This window comes from Oryzias latipes, chromosome 21 (genome assembly GCF_053564925.1).
Source record: "Oryzias latipes strain Hd-rR chromosome 21, Olatipes_Hd-rR_3.1".
Classification (NCBI taxonomy): domain Eukaryota; kingdom Metazoa; phylum Chordata; class Actinopteri; order Beloniformes; family Adrianichthyidae; genus Oryzias; species Oryzias latipes.
The window spans coordinates 4,697,197-4,708,803 of NC_136257.1; the positions used below are offsets into that span (position 1 = coordinate 4,697,197).

Here is an 11,607-nt window from a genome sequence, read left to right on the forward strand (position 1 = left end):
TTGTCCTTTTGAAACAGTTTGTGGTCCAAACTTATCAGCACTAATCATTTATGTAATTGCATTTAGTTTGTGAACTTTTCTTCCTTTCAAGTCCTTTTTCTAAAAGGTCCTTTGCAAATAAATCAAATTAGTGACTAAATAGGTTATCCAGAGTTGTAATCATGCTTCTTGTTTCAGTGTTTTACTGCTTTCTGTCACTTGATTTATTGACTTTTTCAGTCTGTAAAACGTCCTAAAAGGAGAACTCGAAGATATGCATCAATGAAATGTAGTTTAATCACATTTTAGGACATTTTTGCTGCTCAAGTTTGGTTTTAATGTAATATTTAAATGTTTTTAAGCGACACACAAGAACTTTTTTGGACAGTTTTGTGGAGCAGTTGAAAGACATCTTCAGATTATCGTCAAACACAACTTTAAGCTTCTGACTCAATAAGCTTTCCAGGAATTCCTCAAAAAAAAGGAGAAAGATTGACAGTAAAATGAGATCGGTTTATTTTTTCAGACAACAACCTCTACAAACTAAAACACACTCAAACTAAGACACAAAGCCTCAAGAGAGACTGAAATCTGGGCCAGAAAAGTGTCTATTTTCATCCACATAACCTACATCTTCATTAAGCTGTTAAAATAACCAACTAATTATTAAAGAAACATGAACAAACGACAGAATTAGACTGTTTGGGGTAAATGTAATGTTAAAATACAACTTTGTCATTTTTTTATTTTAAAAAAAATCAACCTAAAACTTAAAACACCATCAGGTTTTTTTTTATCTGTCTTTTTTTTGAGTTTGGGATCATGAAGGATTTTACACTTTAAAGCAGATTTTCTGAAAAGATATTTATAGTTTGCTAAAAGAGACTTGTGATATTGTCCTAAAATAAGCAGAAGTAGATCATGTGTTGCTTTAGGGAAAAATCCCAAACGATGATGATCATTTGTTTCATAGGGAACACTGGGGCTCTTCGCGCTCCTGATCGGCGTGTGAGGTGATGTAGTGGAGGAGGTCGATCGGGGTCACAACTCCAAACACGGAGTGCCTGAGGTGAGCCGAGCCGTCCGAATCATCTGGACCCCGACAGAAAACAAAAGGCCAGCGTCATTTCAGATCAAATGTGGAAAACGACGCTTCAGGTGACGAACAACAGGAGACAACAGAATTCAACATTTTGGTTTGAGGAAGCAGGCAGTGTTTTTTTACATATGACGGAGTTTTAGGGCCACAAAAAAAATTTTTTTTTTAACAAAGTCATAAATTTACAGATTAAAGTGGAAGTGAGCATACAGAGCAGCAAGTGAAAACTGCGCAGCCGCAGAGCAGACTAAACTTAATTCAACAGGTGAGCTGAAAGTTGATAACGTTCCAAATGTTTGTAAGCTCATTTGTTTGATTTATGATTTATTAATGTTTTATTTATTGATGGGTGGTTAGCAGGATCTCTGCAGCCCGTTGATGAAGACGTCGGTGTCCCTGCAGATGTCCACTTCAATCCTTTCTTCCTCCATGAAACCAAGATCTCTACGTCTGAGGAGGAGCACTTTTTTGGCTGTTTCAACATTTTAATAGTAATTTAACAGACTATTTTCATTCATTATGTTGTTTTATGTTTAAATTAGACATTTCACGTGGAGGAGGGCACATATGTAACACTGTTTTCCTTCCGCTTTGTTTTTCTGCACATGACAGGTTTATGACGTAATGAGACAACTGGACTTCTGGAAGGAATAAAGCAGCAGTCCTCTACACCCAAACGGGTCTATGAGCTCCTTATTTTATAGATAAAACTCCGCTTTACCGACACCAAACCCCGGAAAGACAGCTGCAATAACAATAATTTGGTTTTGAGTCACCAAAAGGTTCAGAATTTCTTTGTTTTTTAAAACTATCTGGATATAAAGCTTCACAAAAGGCTCCACATCGTTCATCTTCTAGCTAGGCTCCGATAAACGGAAAACTTTGGGGTTTTTTCCTCGTCAATCTACGAATATTTTCTCCTAAATTTACGAGATTTAAAGTCGTAAATTTGCGACTTTATTGTCGCATTTTAACAGTTGTGACTTTTTTTCTCGTAAAATAAGACTTTAAAGTTGTAATTAAAAAAAAAAAATTTGTAAACCAGCCCTAAAACTCTGTCGTAAGAAGCACAGAAATGTCAAAAAAAATTAACAAATTCAAGTCAAATGAGGAATTATTTGAAGTAAAGTATACATTGAAGTCGTCCAAAGGGTTTCTTTTAATGGCATTCTATAGATAGAGCCGTTTGTCTTTTATTTCACCCTTAAAAGATTCATCCCAAACTCTTAAATGCCATTACCAAGGTGTGGATGACAAGGTGTTCAGAGGAGAATTAACCACAAAAACCTGAAAGGATCACCTGAACAGGCAAAGTTTTTTCTTTCTAAATGTTTTGGAGATTTGGATTTTGGCTTTGTGTTGCATTTCTTTGGTGGCGTTTCTTTGTAAGGTTGATTTAACGAACTGTGGAAAAAGAAAGTCCAAATCTGTCTCTTACACTGGATGTGATCACGAACCACCAGGACAAAGTTGTGTGCTTTCAGGAAAAAGGAGAGCTTCTCCAAAGTGTCCGTCAGGTGAACCTGGAAGAGGATGTGGAAGCAGAGGGAAGTCAGACGCACGTTTTCTGGGTTTGGTTAGGCTGAAGCTACGTTCACGTCGCCCTCACCAACACACATTCAAGCGGCCAATAGAAAGTCTACGTAAACACGCGTTCATGCAAGTTTCTATGACCGCTTTGGGGCTCTACGTACAAAACGCAGTTGTTAAACCGGGAAGAACTTTGACCAATCAGGGACTCCGATCAGGTAGTGATGTATGGATGCTTTAAATTAACGGAAGGGCCAACTGTTTAAATTTAAACATTGAGGGGAAAACCGATAATTGCATTTTGTGTTCGGCTGGAACCATATTTTGGAATAGAGCTGTCAAAGTAAAATCCAGGAGCAAGACATTTGCACCGCTTCGACATTTCACGCTTAGACTGCATGGCAGGCATGCGCTAGAATCAGGTAGCAGCAGTCCGGCGTGAACGCCCCGGGCCAAGGGTTGTGTGAACGCAGCTTTAGGGTTAGGTTAGAGCGCCGCTTGACCTGTTGAAAGTCCTTGCAGAGCACAGCGCCGACCGCGTCCGAGAGTTCCACCTTTCCATCGTGCACAGAGGACAGGATGGTTCCCAGGGTCACCATGCCCAAAATGGCTCTGCGATCACACGACACAGAAAAGGAAACGTGGAGCCTCAAGGCACGACAAGAACTGCTTTCGGTCAAACAATAAAGCAAAAAGTCATGGAGCGAGTACCCAGTCTCATCGACAACAGGAGCCTGGTCGAACGTCTTTGCTCTCAGGATCTGGACGGCTTTCTGGCAGGACAGGGACGGTGCGACGGTGAGGGGGGCGGGCACCTGCAGACTCTGGACGGTGTGGCTCCACCACCTTCAACAAACCAACATGAGCATCCTCCCTGCACCGTGACTCATCTGACTCTTTCTTTTGTCTCTTTATTTACCACACTTTCTTGTTCATCTGGCCCTCCAGGCTGAGGAAGCCCCTCTCGACCATCCACTGATCACTCAGGAACTTTGATCTGAAAGTCAAACCCAGAAATTGATTTGGAGCAAAGATGCAGTTATCAACTCATATAGCCCTTGTGCTATCTTAGATGACCCCACCCTTACATTGACGTGTTCTCCCTACCATGACAAAGGTGGATAAAGGTGGAAAGATTTCATGTAATCCATGGACACCAGTGAAGATCACAAATCATTGAAGAAAAAAGGTTCAGAGCACTGTCTAGTGGGTCTAGATGACCCAACTCCCAATGTTAAAGTGCCTAGGATAGCACAAGGGTTACCATGGTCTGGGTGAATACTCGATTCTGATTGGCTGCTGGGTGTGCATTAAGTAAGGGTTAATGGCCTTTGAAGTGTGCGTTTATTACTTTTTAACGCACGCCGTTGAAGCCTTCGTGAAGGACGTTTGCTCCCGCGAAGTGCGTTAAAAAGTAATAAACGCACACTTCAAAGGCCATTAACCCGCTTATACCATGGTCAGTTACAAAAGCAATACATTTTAACCAGCTTTTAGTCCTTCATTCTTGTTTTTTTTTAGATTTGGATACTATATGTTACGTGATGCGGCGCGTAACATATAGTCCGCGTCGCGCAGCACCACCGCAGCATTCAAGACTCAGCGATATATATGTGCTGATCTTTCCGATGGGTTGAATAAAGCATCAGTTCAGAGAGAAAGTTCACCTCTTACCGCTTGTTTTTGCCCAAATGATGAAGCTAAAGGTTGATTTAAAGAAGCCGGCGCAGTGATTCAAAACATTTAAGCTAGCTGACCGGAACTTCTTTTTTCACTGCGCGGTTATCAGGTTTTAACGCACACCCAGCAGCCAATCAGAATCGAGTATTCAATCGGACCATGGTATAAAAGAGTGATAAACCACAGTGATAACCACCCACCCCTAAAGAAAAAGTTCCATAAAGAAGTTCACATAACTGAAATGTTTTGTATCACTGCGCCGGCTTCTTTGAAACAAACAAACAAACGTTCGCCTACAAGGCCGCCTGTATGAGGCCAGTCATGATTAAGGCCTTTTAGCGATTCTGGTTCCAATTTTTAAGGAGTTCCCACTAAACCAAAGTAGTAGGGGTGTGGCCATCAACAAGTTTACTTCTGATTTGCTACAGTTGATGCCATAGAAATTACAACTCAGACAAACTCTGACCAATTCCTGCTTACTGACGGTTTCCGGCTCCAACATGGCTGCTAAAATGGCGACTGAATTGACTACATTTCGTTGGAGCCGCAAGTTCTCATAAACGGTCAACGGTCACGACTGAAATATTCAGTCAAGTTCTCCCACTGGTCTCTCCTACATGTAGTTGCGGACCGAATCTGCCAAGATGACCACACAGCGCTGTCCCTCTTTAAGATCGCCGGCCATCTTCACCGCTGCCGCCATCGCTGAGCCAGAACTACCGCCTGCAGAAAAAGCAGATTCCCTGGATGAATCCAACATACGGGTAAGAAAGTGTCGGAAAATCCTCGGTGAGTTTACCACACAGAAGGCCTTCCTCCCTGATCAGTTTGCGTGACATGGTGAACGTCTCGGCGTCGTTGGATTTGTACCACATGTCCACGAGCTGCGGTGAAGAGGACGGTGGTTTAGCGCCAAATGTGACGCTTCGAGAATCAGCGTAAACAGAGAAACACTCACAGATCTGTCCAACACGGTGGGGACAAAGTCGTACCCAATGCCCTCCACCTCAAAGGTCGTGTGGTCGTCGGTCCCCTCTGAGTGAATAAGAACCGAACCCTCAGGGTCCACACCCACTATCTAAAGACAGCCAAGCGGCAGCATGGGTCTGGTGTGTGTAATCGTTGGTTTGCACTCATTATTATTGTCGAAGAACATTTTCAAACCGCCAACTCAACGGCCCAACTATCTAAAACAGAAGAGGAACCAACAGGAAGTAGTTCTTGCCTTGACATCGGGGCATTTCTCCTTCAGCTTTCGGGAAACTCCAGTGAGCGTCCCACCTGTTCCCGCTCCAGCCACCAGCATCTCCAATTTACCTGAGAGGAAAAGAACGTCTGAACCTTCTGTTTGATTAAAAAGGATCAACTAGATCATGAACAAGACCACACAACAACTCTTCTATTAGACTTTATCTATTGCAGATACATTTTCCCTTGATTTGGTAGAATTATAAACTATAGTTTAATACAATATTCCCTAACCCTTGAGGTCATGACCTATAATTCCTTTAATAACAAGCTTTACTCCTTTGAATTTGCATTTTAGTAAATATGAATCTAAGTGAACTAAAAAAAAGAACTTAACTGAAGTGTGCAACATCTCAGCTTTACAAAACTCAGAGAATAATTATGAATTAATTACAATTCCACCCGATCCCATTAAAATGAATGAATAAAACTGGATTGAACTTCGTGGAATTGAATTGAATTAAACGGAAGTGTATGGAGTTCACTAGAACTGAATCAAACTGAAATCAGATCAAATAAAATGAAATAAAGAGCATTGAATTCAAGGTAATTGAAATATAATGTTGGTAAAATATCACACAATTAAATGAAACCAAACAAATTAAATTAAGATGAAGTGAATTAGGAAGAACTGAATTGGACTGAATTAACTTAAACTGAACTGGTTTCAATTGAACTGAACATAATTAAAGTGAATTCTACTGAATCAAATTGAACTTAACTTAATCCAATTAAATAATAATGAATAGAACTACTCCAAACTGAACAAGAGGGAGCTGCATTTCCAGAAGAAAATGCAGGTTGGAATGTTTTATTTCTGGATGAAAATGATGCCTAAAGGGTAATGATTGGCACCAAAAAAATTAAATAAGAAATGATCAAAGTTGACCATAAATAAAGTGAAAGCAGCACAACAACAAAAAAGATATGTTTGTGAAAAATGTCAGAGCCGAGTTTCTGCACCTAAGATTCCCCATTTATTTCACTGGAGGCAAAAATCCTGGAATATCTTAAAAAGTTCAAGGATTTGAAGGACCAAAGTCATAGCTGGAAAAAGCTGAAAGAGCTGAACATTTGAACAGGTGAATGGTTAAAATAGCTGAAAAAATGTAGAAGAAGTTAAGAACAAAAATGGTGAAAGATTCTATAATAAAGAAAGAGAAACAGTTAAACAAAGGTGGAATGTTTTATAATTAACCAATTATGCTGAAATGAATCAAGTTGAACTAAATAGAATTGAACTGAATTGAATTTTACCAGGTACAGCTCATGCATCTTAAAAATTGAATTTTTGCAGAAGCACCAACCATCGCACTGCTCTAGTATCTCCTCCGCTGTGGTGTCGTAGTGAGCCAGGGGGTTGCTGGCGTTACGATACTGGTCCAGAATGTGTGAATTAGGGATTTCATTCTTCAGGCGCCAGGCGGTGCAGATATGAGACTCGGGAGAGTCAAAAGCTGCAGACGTGGGCGTGCGCACAATGTCTGCCCCGAGACTCTTCAGAACAGCCTCCTGGAACGCACGGGTGAGCAGGAAATGACCCACAGAGCGTTTCCTGAAAGTTCATCAGCACACGTACTTGCCTTCTCCATGCTCATCTTCTCTGGCATAACAATAATGCATTTGTAGCCTTTGACAGCTGCGATGAGAGCGAGGCCGATACCTGCAAGCAACCACAAACTGGGGTTAGCATGAAGAGTCCCGACAGGATGACATGTTGACGCCATCACCTGTGTTTCCAGAAGTGGGCTCGATGATTGTGTCTCCCGGTTGGAGGATCCCGGCTCTCTCGGCGTCCTCCACCATCCGCAGAGCGATCCTGTCCTTGATGCTGCCTCCTGCACTGAAGAACTCACACTTGACCACTAAACGCAGTCACGCAGAAGAAAAACGCAGCATCACCAGGTGTGACAAAAGGTCCAGGTCAAGAAGACATCACCATTATTTGTGTTGGTGCGGCACATGGAGAGTTCATGGTGCCCTGTTTTAATTTTACAAATACAGATGCTCCTAGAGATTTAATTCAACTTCCTTAAAACAAATCAACACAGAAGATATTTCAGTCAAGTCATTAACCCCATAAAAAACATGTTTAATGTCAGTCACTGCTCTATAAGGCTCGTTTTTTCTGCTCCACACTGATCAGTATTCACACAGGATATGACATCACAGAATCCTTGATTTTGCAGGGGGGGGAAACAGGAAACAACTAAGCTTAAATTAACCATCATTTTAAGGATAAATGCAAAATAAAGTGATGAGGTTCATAAAAATTAAAAAAATCTCATCCAAATCTCTTGGACAGTAAATCTTTAAAGCAGATTTGTCAATAAAATAACTGCATTAATTCTGTAACAGGCCCCCTTGTGGTCACTTGGAGAACTGAAACTAAAGTGTCTTTTAATTATTCTAAACTTTATTTTGATTTTTGTTGAAAGAGCGCCTTCGAATAAAACCAGAGCGTTGATTTGAAAAACAAATGAAAGAAGGACTTCAGGGCTAGAGGACATTTTAAAGGGTACACAGCTTCAAAATAAGAAAAGAAAAAAGAAAAAGGAAATCTGGTCTCAAATAGCCTGAAGCTTCTCACTGGTGGTTTGCTTTTCCTTTTTTGGTCTGAAGAACAAGGCAGCTTTCACATGGCTGCCCTTTCCAAAAGGCTGGTCAAACAAAACCCCAACGTTCAGGGGAGTTACATGATACACCTGTTTTGACAGGTGAGGAGCAGGAAGCTGCAGGTACATGGAGTTAAACCCAACTTGGTCTTTTATTCTGTTAAAGGACTTTAAGACCAACTCAAACATCATCATTATTAAGATTTGACTTTTTCTATGCGATTGACACAATAAGATCAAAAACTCTCAGGAACAGTATCTGTGAAATTTCTTTTAAGTTGTACTTTTTCATTATTGTCAATGAAAAATTGACAATAATTATAAATTATTGTCCAAATATTGCAGTCCAAATATTATAAATACTAAAATAGGAAAATATATTCTCTCAATAAAAAGGCTCAGATGCTGTTAAAATGTCCTATTTCTTTAATTAAAAAAATCATTAATTATCAATAAAAAGCCATTTACTTCCCTTTTGCACTTATGTGCGTTGTGTTTGCAAATTCTCATTGTTGCAATGAGCTTTCTTCATTAAAAGATCAATAAAAAGCAAAACAAACACCTCGGAAAAGCTTTTAAACTTCTAAATGTAGTTGCTTTTAGGTCAATGAAAGCTATTTCCTATATGTTTTTTTTAATTCATTCCACATCTTTCAGAGAAAACTCAGATGTTATCAGAGGATTCTGTTCTTCTTTCAAACTTTCTGAATCCATTTTTGCTTTGTTAGCATCTGAATGGTCCTGGCTCTACTTCCTGTACTCACAGACTTCACACTTGAGCCCAAATTCCTTTGGAATTTTGTTCAGGCGGATCAGAGGCGTGTGTCCGATGTGGTCCAAGACGCTGGGGAGGATGCTGGCCGGTTTGGGGCTGCCGTGGATGGAGGAGAGAACATCCATGAGAGGTGAAAACCCATTGGAAGTCCTCCAGATGCTGAGCTGGTCGCTGTGTGCGTCGCACAAGCGTCAGCGGGGTTCTTACCGCTCTGGGTGGCTGTGAGGTGACTCGGAAACGGGAGCGCCGGGTCTCCAGGTGCACCTGCTGGGCAAATCCGGACGGATCCATTTCAACCCCGCGTTCCTCTGCTCGCCGGTGCCGTTTTCTCCAGCATCCCCGTGCGGTTTGAGGCTTTCCTCGTCACGACCGCTGTGGAGCGTTCCAGCAGCACTGCCTCTGCCAGAGCAGGTCTCTCCATGGGTCAGGTCAGCAGCAGGTGGACAGGCGGATTGACCGTCTTCCAAGCAGGAGGTCGCAGACACAGATGGCATGACTAACCTGCAAAAAGACCAGACCAAGACTTTGGAGTTTCACAATAAACTTCCAAATTTCAGCGATAAAAAACAGGAAAAACTGTTTGATTCCATCTATTAACACTCATAACCTTTCTGCTGGTTTCTACTATGTTTTGGGGGAAAAAAAGAATTAATTGTTCATTTGTAAGTGTTGTTTTTTGGACATCTAAATTCAAAGTCCAATCGGCAAAAATAAAAATGTGATAGTTAGAGCAGGAGCATCCTGGTTTTTTGTAGAGCATAAAACAGAATTGTTGTTTAAAAAAAGTTTTTTTTCCCTCATTTACACAACAAGAAAATTGTGTTTCAACTTTTCCCGACCTCATTACTCACTTCAGCTCCAGCGGCTCAGGAAAAACTTGTGCAATATCCATGTTCTGAACCCGCTGATTCCCCTTTGGGGTCACAGGGTTGCTGTCAAACCAGCTACTGTTAGGCGAAGGCAAGGTACACCCTCATATATGTATATAAATATATATCTGGATGGATGGATAGACGGATGGATGGATGGACGGACAGACAGACAGATAGACAGATAGATAGATAGATAGGTAGATAGATAGATAGATAGATAGACAGACAAACGGACGGACGGACGGACGGAAAGACAGACAGACAGATAGATAGAAAGAACTGGGATGAGTTTTTCAGAAAAAAAATTGGATTACATAGAAAATAAACCCTTTTTATTAAAAAAAAGATCCAACTTTTTGACAGTAAAGCTCATGATTTACACAGAATTATAAATTTTGACAGTTTTTTAAACAGCATTACTGCTTTTATTTTCACATAGTGGTTGCCATGGAGACTTATAGACCTATTGAAGGATTGCAGCATAAAAATGAGTTTTAATTACCAGCATATCAGCTTATAGACACAATAAACCCTAAAGGGTGCAGCCCTTTTCTAAGAATATAGGTCTACAATAGTCAATCAAAGTAAAGAAAATGAGGCGTTTACAGAAGTCTTAACATGAATCCACATTTTTTATTGTATTTTTGCGTGGATTTCATTTGTAAAGTGAATGTAAACAGAACTTACTGCAGGCTGAGCGCTCCTGTGGCACTTCCAAAGACTTCCACACAAAGACTCTCATTCCCAGGGCCAAACATGTGTGGGGGTTTGGGGACTTTAGGCAGGGGGACCAAACCACTGAGAGGCAAATTAGGGGGTTGACCCGTTCTGAATTTGAAGGCACTTGGATTTTTACTGTTGTCATTATTACTGCTGGCACCAATTCATATTTTTTTCTTCGGAGCGGTTGAGTTATTGTTTGGGAAAAAAGCAGCTCACTGCCATCCACAACCGTCTGTTGAGGCAAATTTGGGAACTTCTCACTCCCTAATCCCCCTTTGGAATTCCACTGGGTGTAAAATCCCAGATTAAACTATAAACAATTACTTTTAGGCAGAGAACTGTGAAGCCAAACAGATTGAAACGTGGCCCCTATCGGCTTCATCCAACCAGTCTGTGTGTTTGTAGAGATCAGGCCATCATTAACACCAAGAAAGTCGTCTTTTTCACCACTTTCTTAATGTTTAATTTACTTTATCTCAGCTGTTTTCTTTTAGTTTTTACTTTCTGGTCATTTTCTTAAAAACTGATTCTCAAAAAAATCACAAGAGCAATATACAAGTAAAAAGAAACTACATTTTATGCAAATTAGGTTTGAGAAAAAACCACAGAAATGTTGTTTCTGCTGCAGACTGAATTGTTTTTACTTGAGTTGGTGACTCACGGTGTCAAAGGGGAATTGTGGGGGTATTGAACAGCTATTAATAGGTGTCAGTGAGGATGACAGGTTCAGCCCCAGAAAGGCAGGAGGAACCAGCTGAACTGACTCCAGATCCCAGTATTTTTATCAGTGACATGTGGGATCGTCCTGCCAACACTTGTCAAGGCTGTCCTCTGTCTTATGGGAGGGGGCCCATACCATGAAACTCCAATGTTCGTTTACCATATTGATGTGGTATTTTTTCTCCTTAAAGTTTCATCCATTAAAAACCCCCGTTTTTACTGTTTTCCTGTCCATTTTTAGTTGATTTCTACTTCTAAAATATGCTCAGATTCCCCCAATGCTCCTTCCACCTGAGTTCAGGTAACGATTAATCAATTTCATCAATTAATAGGTTTATAGTCTTATAATCCTACTAGGTTGATCTT

The 11,607-nt window shown here is 40.6% G+C and overlaps 1 protein-coding gene across 2 annotated transcripts; it reads right to left on the bottom strand.

The window, feature by feature from the left end:
- Positions 1-471: 471 nt before the first annotated feature.
- LOC101171534 (cystathionine beta-synthase) lies at positions 472-10,683 on the bottom strand. Of its 2 annotated transcripts, none has more exons than XM_004081413.5 (15): positions 10,486-10,683; positions 9,134-9,427; positions 8,916-9,022; positions 7,267-7,401; positions 7,120-7,199; positions 6,844-7,048; positions 5,514-5,605; positions 5,247-5,366; positions 5,088-5,172; positions 4,906-5,011; positions 3,528-3,605; positions 3,320-3,454; positions 3,112-3,220; positions 2,517-2,601; positions 472-1,071 (listed from the first exon to the last, which is right to left on the bottom strand). In XM_004081413.5, the coding sequence occupies exons 1-15, from the start codon at positions 10,554-10,556 to the stop codon at positions 947-949; spliced, it is 1,827 nt and encodes a 608-aa protein (XP_004081461.2). In that variant the 5' UTR covers positions 10,557-10,683; the 3' UTR covers positions 472-946. The 2 variants fall into 2 exon arrangements, with proteins under 2 accessions (XP_004081461.2, XP_020568858.1); XM_020713199.2 differs by having other exon boundaries at positions 7,267-7,379; positions 10,486-10,558.
- Between the last annotated feature and the right edge of the window lie 924 nt (positions 10,684-11,607).

Coding starts and splice junctions, on each gene's coding strand:
- LOC101171534 (XM_004081413.5), bottom strand. CDS start 10,556: ATGTTTGGCCCTGGGAATGAGAGTCTTTGTGTGGAAGTCTTTGGAAGT. Junction 7,049..7,119: donor AGAAGATGAGCATGGAGAAG/GCAAGTACGTGT, acceptor CGTGCGTTCCAG/GAGGCTGTTCTGAAGAGTCT. Junction 1,072..2,516: donor GGTTCGTGATCACATCCAGT/GTAAGAGACAGA, acceptor GTCGGGGTCCAG/ATGATTCGGACGGCTCGGCT.